The sequence below is a fragment of the Ranitomeya imitator genome, chromosome 2 (assembly GCF_032444005.1).
Source record: "Ranitomeya imitator isolate aRanImi1 chromosome 2, aRanImi1.pri, whole genome shotgun sequence".
Classification (NCBI taxonomy): Eukaryota; Metazoa; Chordata; class Amphibia; order Anura; family Dendrobatidae; genus Ranitomeya; species Ranitomeya imitator.
The window spans coordinates 752,563,283-752,588,183 of record NC_091283.1 but is presented as its reverse complement, the minus strand read 5'-3'; the positions used below and the strand labels follow the sequence as shown (position 1 = coordinate 752,588,183).

Sequence of the window (24,901 nt, the reverse complement as noted above, 5' to 3'; positions counted from 1 at the left end):
CTAGACTGGCCTCCTGTGCTCATCCTGGTTTCATTCTATGTATGTCTTTTCCCTCTCCACTCACAGTCATTATTTGTGGGGGGCGATCTATCCTTTGGGGATTTTCTCTGAGGCAAGATAGTTTTCCTGTTTCTATCTTTAGGGGTAGTTAGTTCTCAGGCTGTGACGAGGTGCCTAGGGAGTGTTAGGAGCATCCCACGGCTACTTCTAGTGTTGTGTTGAGCTTAGGGACTGCGGTCAGTACAGATACCACTTCCTTCAGAGCTCGTCCCATGTTGTTCCTAAACCACCAGATCATAACAATTCCCCTTGTGTCCCTATGTCAGCACTGATTATAGCTAACAAATACACCCACACAACTGGTTGCCAATTTATTCATAAATGTATAGTAGCAATAACAGAAGAGCACAAAGCAAAAATATAAGAAAAGATGCCCCAGAATGGTTATTTTATGGGTCACTTACTAATACGGAAATGTCAGGAGAGCTGACGCTTCTTTGTTGATCAGAGCTTTACAACCCCTTTTTCCAATTAAGAAGTAAGAGTCATGTCAGATGATTTATTCAGCAAATTTGTGCTTTTAGAAACAGATTTTAAATAACGCAATAACTTAAAATAATAGACACTGCAGTAGCGACCTGAGTGTTTCCTTTATCTTACAAGTACGCCATATTCTTAAGTAAGAATGAGGCATACATTGTCCACACTGCTGGTTGTAATTCCTGTATTATATATACTAGTACAATTCCAAGACCAGAGAACTTCTGTTAATCCAGCATCTCTATTACAGCCAGCATTAGCCAATAATAGTATCAAAGCAAACAGAAGCCCTGATGATGGGTGCGAAAAGCAGGCAATGGAGCAGATATTCATTTTCTCATGATCTTTTAAAAATTAATTATAACCACAAAACCAATGACTAGAAAGGTCTATAACATACAAACAAAGGGATTCTGCCACCAGGTTTTGAGGGCAACACAAAGTTAATATAATTTTGCAGCAGCAGTTTTCACTATATCAAGTTATGTTCTCCAGCGGAAGTGGAGGAATAGCCCTAACCCTCCCACAGCTGACTGACAGCACTGCAGGAGGACTAGACCCAACCCTCCCAAAGCTGACTGACAGCACTGTAGGAGGACGAAACCCAACCCTCCCACAGCTGACGGACTGTACTGCTGGTGGACTAGACCCAACCCTCCCACAGCTGACTGACTGTACTGCCGGTGGACTAGCCCCAATCCTCCTGCAGCTGACTGACAGCACTGCAGGAGGACTAGCCTCAACCCTTCTGAAGTTGACTTACTGTACAGCCGGTGGACTAGCCTCAACCCTCCTGCAGCTGAATGATAGCACTTCTGGAGTACTAGATCCAACCCTCCTGCAACTGACAGACAGCACTGCTCTTACACTGTGCAGAGGGACAAAGCTGACAATCAGTGGCGAAACGCCAGAAGAGCAGTTCATAGATATAGAAGCCTTCATTCCACGTACACATCACTAAGAGGACTCCAACACTTGGCATCACTGCTACTAATAATCAGCGATTTTACCAAAATTATCACTTTTTTTTGCCTTCAGAAAATGGTGGCAGATTCCCTTTAAACGGTACTGCACTCCAGATTGTCTTTGGAGGCAGATGTGCACTCCCCTGCACAGGTGCAGCCTTTTATATAACTGCTTTGATTTCTAGGAATTCAGTCCTGAACATAAACCATTCCATGTGTAAACTCCAGCAATCTTAACCTTGCGACACCATTCAGTACTGGGCTAAATTTTTCACATTTTTTGTTCCATTCTGGGCAAAAATGAGCCCAGCACTAAGTTTTATCTTTAATTCTGCACAAAAATCAAGATGGCATCGCACTAGATCTACGTTCCATTTGTTCAATAATCTATATGAAGAACGTATTGCACTGCTTCCCGTGTACTGTTTGTATATATTGAAAGTATCCGATGGCCGATAAATCTGCACCAGTATGGTGCAATGTGATTAACCATTCTACAGTATAAAAAGACTTCATGCTGCCAGCTCCCATGTGTACAGCTGTAATGTCCGCATCAGTATTTAGTGCTACACCCCCAATTTGCTGGCAATTGTCATTAGGACCTTTAAAATGGGCATGAAACCGGAGACTTCACTGAAGTTGCTTCCACTGACCACATGTGTGTGTACAGTAAGACCTTGCTGGTAATTGCGTCTCTCCATACAACAGGCAATGTCATGTAGCCCAGCCAGAATATGCGGAGATAGCTGAAAGAAAATGATATGATGACTATTTAATACACAAATCACAAACTATATAAAAAGAAATCACTTGTATTAGTAATAATTACAATACAAAATAAGTATAGTTTGCTTTATTTTGCAGCTAAAATCTTTGCATTCAACATCCCATCATCAGGTAATGTTGAAAATTCAGAACATGAGCTTTTCACGTTGTTGGAAAAAGATGTAGTCAACCAAGCAGAGGCCAGTTATCTTCTGGGTATGGTGAGCAGAACACAAAGTGTTCCTATGTAAGGCTGCCAATATAAAGCTGGCCGTACACATTAGATGGCTGTCAGCCAAATAGTGCTTTGGCTGATCACTTGTGAGGTAGACAGCTTTGGCAATTCTTCCATACCTGAGGGCACTCGTTTGGTCGAGCGCTCCTGTGTTCTCAATGAGAAAGCAATCAACTGACATGTCAGCCGGCAGCTTATCTTCGGAAGAACAGTGCAATCGTCAATACAAAATCGGACATGCGCAATAGACCGTTGGCCAAAACTGTCGATACCGGCATATTCAGCCATCACTTGTCTAATGTTTATGCGGGCCGTGACAAAGAACAGATTCTCCAAAGCACAATATATTCTTACTGCTCTCCACTTATGCCGACAGATAAGGATATTTATCCACAGCCCCTCTCTACCAACTGCATAATAGGGTTTACAAAAGTGAGGTTTCTTAACTGGACAAAGCCTTTAAAAGTAGAAGTCAAGCAATTTTGTTTTCAATTCATACTGTTAGTAATCTTATCTAGTTGTTCATTTATATCGGGAAATTCAAGGTGTACGTCTCTTCATCAGGTCATCTGATCTGATGATGAACCCCTAGGCAATACATAGCCTTAGGCTCTCTGAAGGGGGGGAAATCACCATCTCAATCAGCAGAAGTTACTGTATAATGCAATTGTATGAACTTTTTCTTCTGGAGAACTTCAGAGATAATGATTATGACTAGACAGCTCCTGTCATACAGTTATAACGGAGGTGACAGTCCAGCCACTGTGACTGTATATATTCACTAATGTATGAGAATATAGAAAGAAAAAAGTATCACAACATGACCACAGCAAGCTGTGATGGTAGTGTTTTTAGCAGATTATTTGATGCTGTACTATTGCATCATAACTGGACAAATTGCAGTATGAAATCTGGGAATTAAGTTAAAGGCTAAAGAGAATCAGAGAGGAGGTTGAACGGCATGAATGGTTTACCTTAAAGGGACTCTGTCACCTGAATTTGGCGGGACTGGTTTTGGGTCATATGGGCGGAGTTTTCTGGTGTTTGATTCACCCTTTCCTTACCCGCTGGCTGCATGCTGGGTGCAATATTGGATTGAAGTTCATTCTCTGTCCTCCATAGTACACGCCTGCGCAAAACAATCTTGCCTTGTGCAGGTGTGTACTACGGAGGACAGAGAATGAACTTCAATCCAATATTGCAGCCAGCATGCAGCCAGTGGGTAAGGAAAGGGTGAATCAAACACCAGAAAACTCCGCCCATATGACCCAAAACCAGTCCCGCCAAATTCAGGTGACAGGTTCCCTTTAAGGACTATTTTTCTTAAAGAACAAGAGGCTACAGACTGCTCAACGTGCAGCAGCAATCAGCGCGCCACAGGCACTGTGCACTACAGCCCACTGCAGTGTATGACTGCAATAGCCTTACATTATCTACAGGTCACAGAAATAAGTGTTGTGGATATTCATGGAGAACCACATGTCTTCTTAGCTGTGTATTATGAAGTTGTCCCTTAGCATATTCTTAGGGTACCGTCACACAGTGCCATTTTGATCGCTACGACGGTACGATTCGTGACGTTCCAGCGATATCGTTACGATATCGCTGTGTCTGACACGCAGCAGCGATCAGGGATCCTGCTGAGAATCGTACGTCGTAGCAGATCGTTTGGAACATTCTTTCGTCGCTGGATCTCCCGCTGTCATCGCTAGATCGGTGTGTGTGACACCGATCTAGCGATGCGTTCGCTTGTAACCAGGGTAAACATCGGGTTACTAAGCGCAGGGCCGCGCTTAGTAACCCGATGTTTATCCTGGTTACCAGCGTAAATGTAAAAAAAAAAAAAACAGTACATACTTACATTCCGGTGTCCGTCAGGTCCCTTGCCGTCTGCTTCCCGCACTGTGACTGCCGTCCGTAAAGTGAAAGCAGAGCACAGCGGTGACGTCACCGCTGTGCTGTGCTTTCACTTTACGGCCGGCAGTCAGTGAGTGCGGGAAGCAGACGGCAAGGGACCTGACGGACACCGGAATGTAAGTATGTACTGTTTGTTTTTTTTTACGCTGGTAACCAGGGTAAACATCGGGTTACTAAGCGCGGTCCTGCGCTTAGTAACCCGATGTTTACCCTGGTTACCCGGGGACCTCGGCATCGTTGGTCGCTGGAGAGCTGACTGTGTGACAGCTCCCCAGCGACCACACTACAACTTACCAACGATCACGGCCAGGTCGTATCGCTGGTCGTGATCGTTGGTAAATCGTATAGTGTGACGGTACCCTTAGATTGTTGCCATGCTCTTCCCCAAGCACATTAGGGCTTATATTTTATTATTCTTAGACCTACAAGAGATAGAAATGGCCTGAAACATCACAATAACATCTGAGAATTCTCATAGGAAACAATGGTTTTCATCTGTGTTCCTCTGGTTGCCCTATCAGGACACACATTAATAGGCCTTAAGCACATTCTATTTGGGGAAGGGGCATATCCATTCTTGTCTAATAGCCAGAGTAAAGAGCTGCTACGAAGAATGACCTCGATGTTATTCCGTATTACATTGTCTTCTGTTCATTTGAATGCCATATCTCAGAAATTACTCTTAGGCTATGTGCACATGTTCAGGATTTCTTGCAGAAATTTCCTGAGCAAAACCGGACATTTTCTGCAAGAAATCCGCATGCGTTTTATTCACGTTTTTTTGCGCGTTTTTTCCGGAGATTTCCCAATGCAATGATATAGTGGGAAATCCGCAAAAAATCGGCAAAATTAATGAACATGCTGCGTTTTTTTTTTTACCGTGCTGCTTTTTTTTTTTCGCGGAAAAAACCCATCATGTGCACAAAAATTGCGGAATGCATTCTAAATTATGGGATGCATAATGTATGCGATTTTTATACCGTATTTATAGCGAAAAAACGCGAAAAATCCGCAACGTGTATACACAGCCTCAGGGTAAGTTCATACAGGGCGTTTTTGCAGCTTTTTTTTCTGCAGCCAAACCTGATCTTCTTTGCAGTAAAGAGAAGCTGCATCAAAAACGCAGGTTTAGGTGTGTCTTTGGTGCGTTTTTTGTTGCATATTTGGTGCTTTTTTTGTTCTTTGTCCATGCTGATGTCCTTGAATTTTCAGCAACAAAAACGCAGCAAATAATGATACCTGCATTTTTGCTGCGTTTTTTCAACACCCATTCAAGTCAATGGGCGAAAAACACTGAAAAAAGGCAGTAAAAACGCTGAAAGAAGTGACATGCTCTATGCCCAAAAAACGCAGAAAAGCACAAAATACTGATCACACAAAAAAACAATGTGTGTGCATGAGATTTCTGAAATCTCTTAGGCTTTGCTGGTACTGTAAAAAGCAGCTGAAAAGCAGCTAAAAAACCGCAGCAAAAACACCTTGTGTGAACATACCCTAAACAACATCTTTTTAAGACAGTCTGATTTATGTAGAAAAAAAAAAATGTTAGAAAGGAGTAATGGTTTATGGGATCATACACTTCGAGGCAGTGATCCAGGGATTATGGTAACCAATGAAAATAAAAAAAAGGTATTTAAAAAAAATCTACATTTTTTTCATTACTTTGGGCAATTTTATTGATGTGAAAGATTAAATGGCTCAGTGTGCAAGCTGAGTGTTGGGAACATATACTCACGGTATTCTCTCTCAGCTTCTCATACAGGCACTCCAACCTCTGCAATGCATCCTCAAGTTTCCTTTTAGTTTTCTGCAGGCACATAACACACAAGAAATAAATTACACTGTATTTCATCACCAAAAAATACAAGCAAATGGATTTCTTTTTTGCAAGGTGTGCTCATATGTGTATTTTATTTGCAATAGATTTTAGGTGGTCTATTCATGACCTGACAGATGACATATTGAATTCCATATGAGACCTACGCAAAATTGTAACGTGCAACACCTAATCTCCATTTTACCAGATTATTATCTCACAGAGAACCTGCACTATAAAACAGACCTTATTCAAGTAGTTCCCAAATTTAAAAACAAACATGTTAATAAATACTATTAGCGAAATCTTGAGTCATCAAGATTGGTGTTTTGCACGCCATTCTAAATGAAGGCTGAAGGTGTGAGATGCGCCTCTTAAAGAATTTGGTGTATCTATCAGCTAAATTGTACTCCAGTCCACTTTTGTGGTCTACATTACTATGAATTTGCCTTCTGAATCTGACCATACGTCACCAGGGTAAGCTCTGACCTATTTTCAAAAAGATGGTGAAGCTGGTTGGGAGTGGCGTAAAAATGCAGACATTCACAAACATTTTTAAGGCTAGGTTCACATTGCGTCAAGTACATGGCGTTAAACGGATGCGTTAAACGCATGTACAGAAACGGAGCAAAAATATGTGAAATTCGTCGTCACGGTAACGCTAGCGTTAACGCATGTGACCGCGTTTTTTCATTTTGATGTCCGTTTACGAAGTATCCGTTTGTCTGCGTTTGTCACTGTCAATAAAGTTGTTCTTTTTTTTTTTTCCCTTTTGTCATTGTCGGGTGTGGGCACAGACTCATTCTCCATTTTGAAAGCATTGAGTGAACTTCTGCTAGCAAGATGTTTGTGTCTGAGCTCGTCAGATTTCGCTTGATGCGGTTGCGACTTCGGCAGAGAAAGCGTAGTTCGCAAAGGAGATATTGGATCCACGAAGTGAATTTCTTGCGGAATACATATGGTGCCTTTCACACCCTGTATGTGCAGCTTCGGGATCATCCCTTCAAATTCCAACGCTATCTACGGATGTCCATTGAGACCTTTGATGTTCTGCTCTCACATGTGAAGGATGAGATACATCATCATCGCAGCACTTTTCGTGAAAGCATCAGTGCGGAGCAACGTTTATACATTTTATAAGAGCTACGGCAAAACACTCTGTCACGTGCAGGAGACTTTGTGTGAGTGGGATATTCCTCCTTTAATGGCCGAAATCACATTTCCTGTCACATGACCACATGTGACCACCCTCAAACGCTATTAAAACGTGTGGTCCTATTTGGAAATTTTTCATGATTTGCGTCTGACTGCGTTTGCCATAGCCTTCTATGGCAGAATGAACGCTTCCGTTAGTAGTGCGTTAGCTTGGCCGGACCCGAAAACGCTGCAAGCCGCGTTGAAGGTCCGTCAGAAAAAAAACGCTATGTGACAAACGCATACCAATTTAGGGATGCGTCACGATGCGTCAGACAATGCAAGTCTATGGGCGCGTTAGTATGTGCGTTACATTGCGTTTTTACTACTTAAAAACGAGTCCGTTAGACGGACACACCTAGCGCAATGTGAACCCAGCCTTACACAACTAGTTGGGCAAAAGTTTTTTGGCATTTCAAGGAGTTTTATGCCAAAATGCTGGTGGAAACTGTTAAATAAATCAGGGTCTTCAAATCTTAGCCAGATAACGAAGAGGCTTCATAAAGTGTCTCTTCGTCTGGAGGAGCTCTCTGGTGCTGCAATACACAGGCAACCTAGTGATTAGAATGGGCATCGTGAAATGCTGTGAAAGGGTCTAGCCGCTTTGTAATAAATTTATTTAATTATGTGCAGGTGCTTCTCACAAAATTAGAGCATCATCAAAAAATTAATTTGTCAGTTCTTCAATACAAAAAGTGAAACTCATATAGAGTCATTATAAACATAGTGATCGATTTCAAGTGTTTATTTCTGTTAATATTGATGATTATGGCTTACAGCCAATGAAAACACAAAAGTCATTATCACAGTAAATTAGAATACTAAAAAACACCTGCAAAGGATTTCGAAGTGTTTAAAAACAACAGTATCACTGTGCTTGATTGGCCAGCAAACTCGCCTGACCTTAACCCCATAGAGAATCTATGGGATATTGTCAAGAGAAAGATGAGACACCAGACCCAACACTGCTGACGCGCTAAATGCTGCTATCAAAGCAACCTGGGCTTCCATAACACCTCAGCAGTGCCACAGGCTGATCGCCTCCATGCCACGCCGCATTGATGCAATAACTGATGCAAAAGGAGCGCAAACAAAGCATTGAGTGCATTTCCTGAACATTCATTTCAGTAAGCCAACATTTCAGATTTTAAAATCATTTTTCAAGCTGGTGTTATAAAGTATTCTAATTTACTGAGATAATGACTTTATGGTTTTCATTGGCTGTAAGCCATAATAATTAACATTAACATAAATAAACACTTGAAATAGATCACTCTGTTTGTAAAGACTCTATATAATATAGGAGTTTCACTTTTTGTATTGAAGAACTGAAATAAATTAACTTTTTGATGATATTCTAATTTTGTAAGAAGCACCTGTATCTATATGCCATCAAGTGTACATGGTCTGAATCCATTGTCTGAAGCATTAATTTTAGAAACTGATCCAATTCCACATTAGTATACCTTCTGGATAATACATGAGGGGACTGCGAACTAGGACGTGTGGGTCATATGAAAAATATGACATTTGGCGACTAGTCACAAATTGTATCACGTGATCTTTTTCAAATCTATTGACTGGGAAAGAAGGGATCATTTGTGCATCTCCTCCGAACTAGGGAGTTGCCTTTTTTTTTTTTTAATTCCAAACTTCACCCCCCCATTTGGAACTTTAGTGGCATGAGTAGTGTGATCGTAAAAATAAGAACATCAGTGTGATACAAAGTTATTCATGTTGACAGATTCCCAAGAATCACGGTGGAGCGCCCTGGCATTGCAGCTCATTACTCCGTGTGACTTCATTCTGCGAGGATAGCTAGGTGCTTTGAGTGTAATGAAGCGGAATATCTACTATATAAAGCTGAATGTGTATGTGTGTGTGTGTGTGTGTGTGTGTGTGTGTGTGTGTGTGTGTGTGTGTGTGTGTGTGTGTGTGTGTGTGTGTGTATGTATGTGTGTGTGTGTGTGTGTGTGTGTGTGTGTGTGTGTGTGTGTGTGTGTGTGTGTGTGTGTGTGTGTATGTCCGGGATTGGCATCTGCACCGTCGCAGCTACAGCCACAAAATTTTGCACAGTCACACGTCTGGACCCTGAGAGCGTCATAGGCTATGTTGTGAGGTGAAATTTTAACTCCGCGCTTTCCAATTCACCAAACTATTTTTCCCCTATCTACATAATGGGGAAAAGTGAAAGGAAAAGTGTTGGAGGCAAATTGACAGCTGCCAGATGTGAACAAGGGGGACTTAAAGAGTGAGAGCGATGGCGCCAAAGAGTATATACCGTACAGTTGCTAAGGTGGGACCCCGACATGGGATACTCACCACACACGGGGATATGAACACACACACAAAATGCGCCACACACTACCATGTGCTTGAACACATGTACCACCCTCAGCACACATTTCACCACACATACACCAACCTCGCCACATAAAAGTCGAAACACAAAAGTCGCCGCTCAAAACTCACCACGCGCAAAACTCGCCACATGCAAAAAATAGGCTCACGCAAAACTCGCCACAAGTGCAAAACTCACCTCATGGAAAACTCGCCACACGCAAAACTTGCACATGCGGAAAAATTGCCACATGCACAAAATTTGCAACACATGCAAAAGTTGCCTCGCACAAAACTTGCACATACTCAAAAGGCACCAGACATAAAACTCACCACGCGCAAAACTCGCCATGCGCAAAACTTGCTGCACACAACTTGCTACACTAACCTGTCACATGCAACTCGACACACAAAAAGTTGCTACACGCATGTTGCCACACAAAACTCATCTCACAAAAGTCGCTACATGCATGTCACCACACACAACTCAACACACACAACTTGACAAACGAAACTCGCCCTAAAACACACACAAGTCTGGTATTAGCCTTCAAAAATAAAAATCCATCTCAAGCACCTAGCTAAAATCTGATTAATAAGCAGACAAACTACAAGAGCAACAAATGTACCATATAGGAAATACGGCAGCTGTCAGTCACATGACCTGTCTATTATGTGTATGTGTGAGCTAATATATACTGCCAGGGGGAGGGCTTCCTGTTGGCTGGGGATTTATCAGGCTGCCAATTTAGCTTACAAATACTGAGGTAAAAATACTGAGCAAATAACGTGTTAACGAGGTCTAATACAGGAGATCACACAGGTATATACTATATACAGGGGAGATGACACACAGATATATACTATATACAGGATGACACACAGGTATATACTATATAAAGGAGGAGATGACATACAGGTACATACTATATACAGGAGGAGATGACATACAGGTATATACTATATACAGGAGGAGATGACACAGGTATATACTATATACAGGAGCAGATTACCTACAGGTATATACTATATACAGGAGGAGATGACATACAGGTATATGCTATATATAGAAGATGACATACAGGTATATACTATATACAGGAGGAGATGACACACAGATATATACTATATACAGGGGAGATGACACACCGGTATATACTATATACAGGAGGAGATGACATACAGGTATATACTATATATAGAAGGAGATGACATACAGGTATATACTATATATAGGAGGAGATGACATACAGGTATATACTATATATAGGAGGAGATGACATACAGGTATATGCTATATATAGGAGGAGATGACATACAGGTATATACTATATACAGGGGAGATGACACACAGCAGGTATATACTATATACAGGGGAGATGACATACAGGTATATACTATATACAGGAGATGACATACAGGTGTATACTATATATAAGGGAGATGACAAACATGTATATACTGAGGTGAAAATGAGAGGTGTGAGGTGAAAATGAAAAGGTGTGAGTGCAAAATGAGAGGAGTGAGGGAAAATAGTGTAGTGATCGGAAAATGACAGATGTGAGGTCGAAAAGACAAGTGTTAGGCGGGAATGAGAGGAGTGAGGGAGAAAATGAGAGGTGTGAGGGAGAAAATGGGAGATGTGAGGGGAAAAATTAAAGATGTGATTGGGAAAATGAGAGGCGTGATGGGAAAATAAGAGAAGTGAGGTGCTATAACTAACCACAGATATTTACTATGCCCAGGCAACGCCGGGCTCTTCAGCTAGTATGCAATAAAAATGTAAAAAAATATATAAATCATGGAGGCAAATACAAGATATGTAATCTTAAGACTCATGGTTTTCCCAACCTCCTCCATGACACAGATGCATCAAATATTCAATCTTTATACTATACATAGAGGCCCATAGAGAAACAACTCAATATATGTATTCACTGCTATCCTTTGTCTCCACATCCATTTAGGATCTCATACAAGCAATTTTCCATGCTGGGAAAGAATTATTCACCCTGCTGAGCCTCATCCTTCCTGCTGCTTCACCTAGACGGCCTCCCCTCAGGCATCGCTGTAGATCAACCAGCCTAATGGCTCCGCTCTTCTACTCATTCCATTTCACATTTCTTTTTAAGTACAAACATTCTTTTACAACTGCCCAACAATCAGTCTGTGCCCAATAGAGCACGGCTGCAATCCACGGCTCTTATTACCAAGGAAGAGCTGTCACTAATCTCATAATACATCTGGCTAGATGACCATGTCAATTCGGGGAAATCACCCTGGTATGAGATGAATGTAGAGTAATAAGGTAAATGAATACATACATATATATTTACACACATACATGCAGCTCTGCCAAAAATTAAGAGACCACTGCAAAATGTTCAGTTTGTCTGATTTTTCTCTTTATAGGTATATTTTTGAGTAAAATGTAAATTGTTCTTTTATTCTATAAACTTCTGACATGTCTCTTAATTTCCAAGCAATACATTTTTTTTTTCCTGACAAAGAAAAATGGTCAAAATAAAACCCCCCAGTGCTTTCAGACCTCAAATAATGCAAAGAAAACAAGTTCATAATCATTTAGAAACAACAATACTAATGTTTTAACTCAGGAAGAGTTCAGAAATCAATATTTTGTGGAATAACCATGATTTTTTTTTCACAGCTTTCATGCGTCTTGGCATGCTTGGTAGTCTTTCACACTGCTTCTAGCGCAGAAATGTAAGCAGGTCTTTGTTTGATGGCTTATGACTATCCATCATCCTCTTACTTACATTCCAGAGGTTTTCAATGGAGTTCACTTCTGGAGATTGGGCTGCCCATGATAGGGTTTTTATTTGGAGGTCTCTTAATTTTTGCCAGAGTTGTATATACACTCATAGTACTGTGCAAAAAGGTTAGGCAGTTGTGGGAAAAATATTACGAAGTAAGAAAGATTTAAAAAATAAAAGTGTTAATAGTTTATTTTTTATCAATTAGTAAAGTACAAAGAATGAACAAGAGAAACCTAAATCAAATCACTATTTGGTTCAATACATCATCAATTCTTTTACATACACTTTGTAACATGACCGCCAGAAGGGCCTTGAGGGAAGGTATGCATCATCGAGACTGGTAACTTAGGTGATATAAACATGGAAAAGCAGGATCCAGCACATATAGTGATGAGAGAGTTAATAGGGCGTATCAGGCCCGGGTTTACAAACAGTCAAAGAGATGGGTGGGACTGGCTGCTCACATATCCCCACGCTGGGGGCGTCGTATGGCAAATAAAATGGAGACTAGTTGTCTCATTCAGTGTCTGACTGGAGGTGTGTAGTCTTCCAGTGTGTTGGTCCTTGCTAAGGGCTCAAGAACTGGACACTAATCCAAGCAGGTAAACTCGCAATACTGTATGGACTTTTTGCTTTGTGTTCTCACTTTGTGCCACTTTGTTTGGTTTCCTGAGCGGTTCCTGAAGTCTTAATAAACCAAGCTGGACATTTCTACTGAAACCGCTTCCTGTGCCTACCTCAAAACGCAAAAGTGTGAGTAGAACCCCTACAACTCGCACACAGTTTTTGAAGGAACTTGGTAGAGAAGTTGTTCCAAACATCTTGGAGAACTAACCATAGATCTTCGGTGGATGTAGGTTTGTGCAGATCATTCGATCTGTTAAAATAATCACAGACAGACTATGATGTTGGGATTGGGGCTCTGTGGGGCATATAATTTCCAGGACCTGAATTTCTCAACATTAATCAGCCAACAATCTTGATCAAATTCCCTACTCCATTTGCGAAAATGCAGCCCAAACTTGCAAGGAACCTCCACCACGCTACACAGATCCTGCAGTCACCCATTATTGTACTGCTCTCCAGCCATTCAGCAAACAAACTGCCTACTGTTAAAGCCAAATATTTTGCATTGTGCTTCACGAGTCCAGAGCACTTGCTGCCATTTCTCTGCAACCAATTCCTATGCTTTCTTGTATAGCTGAGTCGAATGACTGTTTCCCATGTCAAAGATATGGATTTTGGCCACAATTCTTCCGTGAAGACCTCTTCTGGCCAGACTTTTTCAAACACTACATGGGTGTAACTTGGCCCCACCAGTTGCTGCCATATCGGAGCTGATGGCATTGATGGACATATTTTGATTTGCAGGGTCGATCTGTGGTCATCAACAATACTGATTTGTTAGTGTCCGCAGTGGTAAGAAATAGAGGCAGATACTTATCCATCATGCAACACCATCAAGGAATCGACGACAAAAATACAGCCAATGTATGAACTATCTGAAGCGTAAAAAAAAGAACATTGCATCCTGGAAGTAATGATGTGGATCGCACAGAGCCTGGATCTGACTATAAAAGAGCCTGAATGGGATTACATAAAATGACAGAAGGATTTGCACAAGCCTACATGCATAGAAGATTTGTGGTTAGATTTGAAAGATGTTTGGAACAACTTCCCTGCTGATTAATTCAAAAACTATTTGCCATCAAAGCATCAGTTCTTCTAACTACACTTTCAGAAGGTGGAATCACCAAATATTAATTTGATTCAGCTTTCACTTTAGTTTGCCAATTGATAAAAATGCATGGTTACATATACACACACTTAGTTTTGCCAAACAATTGAACATACTGGGTCAGATGCCACTATGGAGCAGCGTTGGACTAGACCACTGAATGCTGTCTGTAGTGGTAGATGTTCTGCAGGCAACTCTTTTTTCTCTATTTTTTCAACTGGCATCTGGTGGTACTGTGAACATAAAATTGTACATGCTTGTATTAGCTCTGATTAAACGTAGGACCAAAAAACAAAAAGATAAAGCATCTTCAGGCTTCAATACAGTATTATGTTCAGTATAACTGCATACCAGATGCCCTCTATTACAGGACACCTACCTAGATTACAGTAGATACAGTATTCAAGTGTATCTAGACCACAATATCAGATGTGCTCACAAAAAAACACTTGTCATACAGAGATATTCGTGTTCCCATGGATGGAAGATGTATTTCAGATGAGTGTTGTATAGATACTGAACGTACTTGTGTGCACGAGCCTTAAAGCTGGCCATACACATTAAATAGCTGTTCTTGAGCAGCTGTTCCTTCTGACACCCCATACACATTCGTGTTGGCAGAGTGTGTGTGTTCTGACGGGGAGTTAGGCTACTTTCACACTAGCGTCGTTTTGAATACGTCGTTTAGGGGAAAAAACGCATCCTGCAAAGTTGTCTGCAGGATGCATTTTTTCCCCCATAGACTAACATTAGCGACGCATTGACACATGTCGCAACCGTCGTGCGACGGCTGGGTCGTGTTGTGGCGGACCGTCGGCAGCAAAAAACGTTACGTGTAACGTTTTTTGTTGCGTTGTGTCTGCCATTTTTGACCGCACATGCCCGGCCGGAACTCCGCCCCCACCTCCACGCAACTCACAATGGGGCAGCGGATGCGCTGGAAAAATGCATCCGCTGCCCCCGTTGTGCGGCGCTTGCACCAGGGGCGGACATACCGCATGCTCAGCCGATGCGGCTGCACAGGGGCCCAGAGGTGGAGGGGGGCCCCAGCAGGACGGCTAATAATGAGGGCAATCTGGCCCCCAGGCTCCAAGGGGCCCCTGGCCAGATTGCTCTCATGTGAGGTAAGCTCCGCTGTCTGCAAAAGAAAATAGCAACGGACTGAGATGCAGCGATCCCTTCTGCTCCCTTCCCGCGTTTCCTGTCTCTCACACAGCGTTGCTGTGCCAGAGAGAGGAAGCTGCCAGTGACAGTGATCCCCAGAGAGGTAGGTGTGTGTGCAGTCTTCTTCCCCCTGTGAGCTCCTCTTCCCCTCACTCTGCAGCACACTAAACACCCGTGATTGCTGACTGTTCAGACTAGATCTGCAACTTCACTTCAACTCCGACTAAGCTCTTGCTCTGCATGTGCTGAATCGGAGGACAGTGAAGTCACATTAGTAGCAGGAGAATGTGCTGGGGGGAGGTAAGGAGAAAAGGGGGGCTCCTCCCTCTGGATTCACTTTACTGAGCATGCAATAACAAAGAACGGACAAATTGCTGTCAGATAAACTTTACAGCCAAAGCTTTGTAGCAGTCCTATGCAGCAGGGCCAGGCTCCTTCTAGGAGACCTAGCAGCTGTGGAGGAGGCTGGCAGCAGGTCCTCAAGGAGAGCTGTGTGCAGGGGGTCGTCCACTGCAGACCATCCCCTCTGCCACCTGCTGCACTCCTATGACAGCAATGGAACCAGAGAATAAGGCTAGGTTCCCATTGCTTTAGGGCAATCCGTTAAGCGCATAGCGCTTGTGGATTGCGCTAACGCAATGTTTCTTTTTGGTCCGCGTTCGCCGTCCCCGCTAGCGCAGATCCCCGATCTGCGGTAGCGAGGGACGGACCTCGGACGCTGCAAGCAGCGTCCGAGGTCCGTCACAAGAGAAACGGCACATCGCTAGCACGTGCCGAAAATGGCACGCGCTGAAAATGGCACGCGCTAGCGATGCGCTACAGGCAGAAATAACATTGCTGTCAATGGGTGCGCTAACGGACCTGTTGCGCGGCGTTAATTGTGACATTTTCGCCGTGCAACGCTGTCCATTAGCGTTAACCCATTAACGCAATGGGAACCCAGCCTAAAGGTACCGTCACACATAACGATATCGTTAACGATATCGTTGTATTTGTGACGTAGCAATGATATCGTTAACAAAATCGTTATGCGTGACAGCGACCAACGATCAGGCCCCTGCTGAGCGATCGTTGGTCGCTGGGGAAAGTCCAGTACTTTATTCCGTCGCTGGATCACCCGCTGAATCGGCGTGTGTGACGCCGATTCAGCGATGTCTTCACTGGTAACCAGGGTAAACATCGGGTTACTAAGCGCAGGGCCGCGCTTAGTAACCCGATGTTTACCCTGGTTACCATTGTAAATGTAAAAAAAACCCCACTACATACTTACATTCCCGGTGTCTGGTCACGTCCCTCGCCTTCAGCTTCCCTGCACTGACTGTCAGCGCCGGCCGTAAAGCAGAGCACAGCGGTGACGTCACCGCTTTGCTTTACGGCCGGCGCTCAGTCAGTGCGGGAAGCTGAAGGCGAGGGACCTGACCAGACACCGGGAATGTAAGTATGTAGTGTTTTTTTTTTTACATTTACAATGGTAACCAGGGTAAACATCGGGTTACTAAGCGCGGCCCTGCGCTTAGTAACCCGATGTTTACCCTGGTTACTCGGGGACTTCGGCATCGTTGGTCGCTGGAGAGCTGTCTGTGTGACAGCTCTCCAGCGACCAAACAGCGACGCTGCAGCAATCGACATCGTTGTCTATATCGCTGCAGCGTCGCTTAATGTGACGGTACCTTAAGATGCAAAATATATGGGATTTTACTATCTCTTTATCTGTATCTATCCATCCCATATCTATAATCTATCTATTATCTATCTCCTATCTATCTACTATCTATTATCTATCTATGTATTATCTACGTATCTCCTATCTATCTCCTATCTATGTGTCTCCTATCTATCTATTACCTATCCATCTATCTATTATCTGTATCTCCTATCTATCTCATATCTATTATCTACAGTATGTGTCTATCTATTATCTATCTATCCATCTATCCCATATCTATCTTCTATCTATCATCTATCTATCCATCTTTCTCTCTATTATCTATCTATTATCTATCTATCATCTATCTACTAGCTATTATCTATCATCTGTCTATATCTATTATCTATCATCTGTCTATCTATATCTATCTGTCCATCTATCTCATGTCTATCTACCCCCAACAATGGCAGCTCCTGGTGTATTTGGGAACTTGGGCAATGGAGACTCAATGGACCAGCTATGCGACTAACACTAAAGGCCTCTGTGCACATTAAAGAGCTCAACACAATTTGATCATTCTTGCAGGTCTAAGAGAGCAATTAATGTATAATCGAACCCCCCCGAATCTCCCCAAAGGTGGAGAAAAGGATCAGGCTCTTTGAACGTTAACTACTGATCCTCTTCCTCCTGTGAGATAATCCACCATCAGTGTCTGGTAATGGCTTACTCCCCACTCCTGTTGGAAGCACCTACATCTTGCCTTGCGCAGGCATGTACTATGGAGGACAGAGAATGAACTTCAATCCAATATTGCAGCCAGCATGCAGCCGGCGGGTAAGGAAAGGGTGAATCAAACACCCGATAACCCCGCCTCTATGGCTGAAGATTGTTCCCTCCAAATTCAGGTGACAGAGTCCCTTTAACAGAATGTCCTTTCTGCATATACTTCACCAGTTGTGGGGAAAAGGCAATGATGGTGGTGGTGGAAAGGACAATAATGGGGGTGGTGGAGGAGAAAGCAATGATGGAGGTGGTGAAGAGGGCAATGATGGGAGTGGTGGGGAAGGCAATGATGGAGCTGGTGAAAAGGGCAATGATTGGGGTGGGGGAGAGGACAATAATGGGATGCGGGGGAAGAGGACAAGATGGGTGTGGGGGATTGGGATGGGAAGAAGGGGGATTTATAATGAATTTAGGAACAGGGAAGGTGGAGGAAGTATATAGCACAGTCCCTTAGTATATAGCGTACTCGCTTATTATTTTATGATGCCGTCCCATATTTTATAGCTTCCTCTGCTGTTATGTACAGTGCTGTCTCTTACATAGTGTATTCTTGTTATTTTTGTTATTCACAGCGCCCTCTTTTATTACATAGTCCCCTCTCTTGTTAGATGTAAAATGACTGCTGATGGAGGAGCCAGTGACCAGACGACCAGTCCATCAGCTCCTTGATTAGAAAAGAAGCATTCCCATGCTCCATCAGCCATAATTGCATTATACAGCTAACAAGACAGGACAGTATGTAATAAAAAATCAGGGCTCTATATAATCCAATATGTAAGGGACGGTACTGTACATGACAAGAGAGGGCACTCTATAATAAGGGACGGCAATATACATAACAAAGGAGACTATGTAATATATATACATGTATGTGTGTGTGGCTATATATATATATATATATATATATATTTATATATATATATATTTATATAATGTAGCTTTGGAGAGGGGCCCACAGACACATTTCTTGCACAGGGGCCCCAAGCTGTCAGTGTCCGCCCCTGGCTTGCACAGTATGCGTCAGTACGTCGGGCCGACGCAGCGTGACAGCCCCGTACCGACGCTAGTGTGAAAGTAGCCTAAACCACTGGCAAACTCCTCTCTTCCCTGACACCAAAAGGATTGGATATGTTCAAGGTCAACTGCCTGATCTTTCTATTCACAGACATCTGATATCGGGTGGAGGGCTGGGGAGCATCATGTTTAGATCCATTGGGAGGTTCTAATTTAATGTCCCAAAAAATATCACTAATGCAAGAATTTACATAACCTTTAATGCAAACTGAGATTTTAGTGCAAACTGTCCTTTTAATGAGCTGTTCTTAGAGTGATTCTTTCAGTAGGATTAACCCTCCTAAGCCATCTATATAGGCATATAGGTCATAGGAAGCTGAATAAAATGATTCCTTGATATCTGCGATTCGATGTCTTATTCCAGAGAAATCCACATTTTTACTACATGCAAATGAGCTGTTAATCTATCAGATAGATAGACATAGATATCCCTGAGAATCTGCCTCTAGACCAGATTTTAAATTAAAGGGGATGTTACCAGTGTGATATTCAAATTTACTTTGCCAGAGGAGAATTACAAGGCCTACAAGTCTCCTTACAGTGGCATGTTAGGCAGTCACTCTCCACAAAGAGAGACATCATCTCTTAGAACCAAGTCAGAGGCCTCACATACAGATAATCAGTTCTCATGATTTGTACTGAGGAGAGGCAACATTCTGAAACACAGCAAACTGCAAGGCTCGTTAAAGGGTCGACAATGACTTTTAAGCTTTCCATATCCAATAGATGGCACTAGAGTTCAAATCCCCTTCCTCTCTGAAGAGAAAATTTGCATATTTAATTTCCCAGAGGAGAATTGCATGGCCTATAAGTCTCCTTACACAGGCATGTCATTCTGCACTAGGAGAGACAGTACCTCTTAAACCCCAGTGTGGTGTGTAGTGGCTGCTCTGTGCAGAACTGTGTGAGAATATAGCAGTAAACACATCTGCAGGTATCCATCCAGTGCTTCAACTTTCATGTCACAGGCAGCCAATGTTGCAATACATCAGAGCTGTGAGAGCTGCAGCAAATGTGTTTGTAAGGAGACAAAGTTTATTTCTGCATTAGTTACATGTCTAACACTGTTAATACCCCCTTTTATTAAAAACAAGCCCTGGAAGCAGATTCTCATGCGGATCTGTGTCCTGCTCATGAATCGTAACAGCACATTAACATATGAGTTAGGCTACGTTCACATTAGCGTTGCGCGCCGCTGCGTCGGCGACGCAACGCACGACGCACGCAAAAACGCGTGCAAACGCACGCAAAAACGCTGCGTTTTGCGACGCGTGCGTCGTTTTTTGACGAAAATCGGACGCAAGAAAAATGCAACTTGTTGCATTTTCTTGCGTCCGACGCTAGCGTCAAAAACGACGCACATGTCGGAAAACGCAACGCGAAAAACGCATGCGTCCCCCATGTTAAACATAGGGGCGCATGACGCGTGCGTCGCCGCTGCGTTTCCCGACGCTGCGTCGGGAAACGCTAATGTGAACGTAGCCAAACACATGTATTTCTCTGGAATAAAGGTACCTCCACACTAAACGATATCGCTAGCGATCCGTGACGTTGCAGCGTCCTGGCTAGCGATATCGTTCAGTTTGACAGGCAGCAGCGATCAGAATCCTGCTGTGATGTCGTTGGTCGGGGCTAGAAGGCCAGAACTTTATTTGGTCGCTGGCTCTCCCGCTGACATCGCTGAATCGGCGTGTGTGACACCGATTCAGCGATGTCTTTGCTGGTAACCAAGGTAAACATCGGGTTACTAAGCGCAGGGCCGCGCTTAGTAACCCGATGTTTACCCTGGTTACCATCCTAAAAGTAAAAAAAACAAACGCTTCATACTTACCTTCCGCTGTCTGTCCCCGGCGATGTTTACCCTGGTTACCGGCATCATTGGTCGCTGGAGAGCGGTCTGTGTGACAGCTCTCCAGCGACGCTGCAGCGATCCGGATCGTTGTCTGGATCGCTGCAGCGTCGTTTAGTGTGACGGTACCATAAGACATCAGATCGCATATATCATGGTATCATGTTACTCAGTTTCCTGTGACACACATGCCCTCATAGACAACTTAGGAGGGCTGATCCTACTGACAGATTCCCTTAAATATTTCTGTATACCTGCATGCTTACTTCTTTGGGGGCTCCTGGGGGAGTCTGAATAGGATCCAAATTGCTGCTGGGATACGGCTGGAGGATTTCTGGCTCAGAAGGCAGCTTCATCACCGGAGTTGTAATGGGAGCTGGAGGGATCGTAGGGTTTGGCTGAAATAGCAGTTATTAAAGGGGTTAGAACACACTGTCTCTGCAAAACATTTTGTAATCATTTGTACAATACCTCAAATTCATTATGCAAAAGATATGATTTTTTGCAGAAATCCTGTGACTGTCTCAGCCGTGTGAACGTAGCTTACAGAAATCTAAGCACTTGCTGCAAAAAACATTCCGAATTAGAGGAACGGAATGGCTTTTTTTTTTTAATGCAAAAAATTATACCTAAACACCATTACACAATTTTATTGAAAAGTCAACCATAAAAAGGAGTTTGGTCATCTGGTAAATTCTCAGGTGAGATAACTGTAAAGAAATGCTGGCATCCCTAGAAACCTTGCTTTCAGCAGTCTATAGAACAAGTCTACACTCTGAAGATGCATTTTCATAAAATTAGATATTCAAGCATCTGATTGCAAGGTATTGGTTACAAAATCACGGTTATACTCGATATAATCTTACTTGCAGCAGGTAATCGTATTTATGGCATCATTTGCACTGAGATAAGTCGGCTCCCTGTAGCGGGTGTAATAGGGGTGTTGCCTCACTCCTGGAGGCGAGGGCTTCAGTCGCCTCCGAGGCAAGAATACATGACTCACGCAGCGGTTTAACAGGCGGCTGAGCCGGAGTGAATCTAATCAGGACTAGTAAATTGCCTTATAAATGCCAGCTTTCTGGATGCTGTGGGAGGATTTAAACCCATAAATACAAGTCTTCTGGCATGTGAGATTGAGAGGTGAGAGTATTATTCTGGTCTGGCTAAGCCACATAGTCAAGGAAGATTCTCTCCAATAAGGCCACATCAAAAGGAGATGATTTTAACGAGAAGCTAATCCTGTTGTAGAGAGCACAGCAGCCTGCAGCGGATTCCCAGCCGGAACTTCTAGAGACAGCCAAGAGCTGGAGGTACGAGGCACAGGGACATGAACACCATACTGGAAAGACACTATATACCCTCCGTAGCACCACTTATGTGGGCTACTTAGTAACTCAAAAACTGCATATCACCTCTAGGATCTTATTAGAACCTCCATTATGCTGTGATGGCTAAACATGAATGTCATTTTTTGATATATTTTTTCTGCCATAATAAGGAAAGCCTATCCTTTAAGTTGAACATCTAACCTTATACTGCCAACGGATAATTACTACCAATAAATGATTGTAGGAGAGAAGTGTGTAATTAATATATGTGACACCATATTTTCTTACAACACCCAAAACCAGATCACCCTGTAATATAACAGTAACACAAAAAATCTGCAGCTTTGATTGAGGGGGTGGAACGGTGCCCTGAGCCCTCGGCCATATCAAACAAAGGTGCAGCGAGGACCCCTCATTTACAGATGTAATAATACATCTTTAATGTACTTAATCTGTACTAAAGGACTGAGGTTTTTAGGAGCCAAGTTCCCTGTATGACTATATAAGTGGTTTAATTTGAGTTTTGGGGCTGACAAGCTTCCCATAAAGGGAAATCATCAGCACATTCATGTTGCCCGAACCGGTTCACTCAGTACAAACTGTAAGTTTAGGCCGGCTGCATGCGTGTGTGTGTGTGTAAATATACATATATATATATACATATATATACATATATATATATATATATATATATATATATATATACATACATACACACACATACATACACACTGCTCAAAAAAATAAAGAGAACACTAAAAAATCCCACATCCTCAATATCACTGAATGAAATATTCCAGTTGTAAATCTTTATTCATTACATAGTGGAATGTGTTGAGAACAATAAAACCTAAAAATTATCAACGTAAATCACAACTAATATCCCACGGAGGTCTGGAGTTGGAATGATGTTCAAAATCTAAGTGGAAAATGAAGTTACAGGCTGATCCAACTTCAGTGGAATTGCCTCAAGACAAGGAAATGATGCGCAGTAGTGTGTGTGGCCTCCACGTGCCTGTATGACCTCCCTACAATGCCTGGGCATGCTCCTGATGAGGCGGCGGATTGTCTCCTGAAGGATCTCCTCCCAGACCTGGACTTAAGTATCTACCCACTCCTGGACAGTCTGTGGTGCAACGTGACGTTGGTGGATGTGTGAGACATGGTGTCCCAGATGTGTTCAATCGGATTCAGGTCTGGGGAACGGGCGGGCCAGTCCTTAGCCTCAATGCCTTCATCTTGCAGGAACTGCTGACACACTCCAGCCACATGAGGTCTGGCATTGTCCTGCATTAGGAGGTACACCGGGGCCAACCGCACCAGCATTTGGTCTCACAAGGGGTCTGAGGATCTCATCTCAGTACCTAATGGCAGTCAAGCTACCTCTGGCGAGCACATGGAGTGCTGTGCGGCCTTCCAAAGAAATGCCACTCCACAACATTACTGACCCACTGCCAAACCGGTCATGCTGAAGGATGTTGCAGGCAGCAGATCGCTCTCCACAGCGTCTCCAGACTCTGTCACGTGTGTCACAGGTGCTCAGTGAGAACCTGCTTTCATCTGTGAAGAGCACAGGGCGCCAGTGTCGAATTGCCAATCCTGGTGTTCTGTGGCAAATGCCAAGCGTCCTGCATGGTGTTGGGCTGTGAGCACAATTCCCATCTGTGGACATCGGGCACTCAGACCATCCTCATGGAGTCGGTTTCTAACAGTTTGTGCAGACACATGCACATTTGTGGCCTGCTGGAGGTCATTTTGCGGGGCTCTGGCAGTGCTCCTTCTGTTCCTCCTTGCACAAAGGCTGAGGTAGCGGTTCTGCTGCTGGGTTGTTGCCCTCCTAAGGCCCCCTCCACGTCTTCTGGTGTACTGGCCTGTCTCCTGGTAGAACTTCCAGACTCTGGAGACTATGCTGACAGACACAGCAAACCTTCTTTCCACAGCTCGCATTGATGTGCCATCCTGGATGAGCTGCACTACCTGAGCCACTTGTGTGGGTTGGAGAGCTCGTCTCATGCTACCATGAGTGTGAAAGTACAACCAACATTCAAAAGTGACCAAAACATCAGCCAGAAAGCATTTGTACTGAGATGTGGTCTGTGGTCCCCACCTGCAGAACCACTCCTTTATTGTAGATAAGAACAGAAAATGCGGCAGCACTCACCCATCTGTGGTCCAATTCTTTATTCAAAACATGAAAAAATACAGCCTTGCGGTCCGAGGGAGTGCAGATGGACGGGAGGTGAGCAGGTGAACGACGACGGCCGTTTTGCGCTGATCCAAGCGCTTCTACGGGTCTCTCCTTTATTGTGTCTTGATAATTGCCAATCATTTCCATCTGTTGTCTATTCCATTTGCACAACAGCATGTGAAATTGATTGTCAAACAGTGTTGCTTCCTAAGTGGACAGTTTGATTTCACAGAAGTTTGATTTACTTGGAGTCATATTCTGTTGTTTAAGTGCTCCCTTTATTTTTTTGTGCAGTGTATAGGAAGACATATATATTATATATATATATATATATATATATATATATATATATATATATATATATATATATATATATATATGCATACACACACACTATCCGGTGGCCCTGATTCTAACGCATCGGGTATTCTAGAATATGCATGTATGTATGTAGGTATGTATATAGCAGCCACATAGTATATAGCACAGGCCACGTACCAAACAGTATATAAACACAGCCCACGCAGTATATAACAGTGCCCACGTAGTATAGCAGCCACGTAGTATATAACACTTCCCA

At 43.1% G+C, this 24,901-nt stretch overlaps 1 protein-coding gene across 3 annotated transcripts in view; it reads right to left on the bottom strand.

The window, feature by feature from the left end:
* Window positions 1–358: 358 nt before the first annotated feature.
* SEC31B (SEC31 homolog B, COPII coat complex component) overlaps window positions 359–24,901 on the bottom strand; it is a 144,249-nt gene continuing 119,706 nt past the window's right edge. For 2 of the 3 annotated variants that reach the window (XM_069753298.1, XM_069753299.1), the window contains exons 23-26: window positions 21,060–21,203; window positions 14,404–14,520; window positions 6,158–6,229; window positions 359–2,251 (exon numbers count right to left, since the gene is read on the bottom strand). In XM_069753298.1, the coding sequence (XP_069609399.1) occupies window positions 2,072–2,251; window positions 6,158–6,229; window positions 14,404–14,520; window positions 21,060–21,203 (513 nt within the window). In that variant the 3' untranslated portion in view covers window positions 359–2,071. The remainder of the gene's footprint in view (window positions 2,252–6,157; window positions 6,230–14,403; window positions 14,521–21,059; window positions 21,204–24,901) is intronic. The other variant, XM_069753300.1, reaches the window with a different exon arrangement.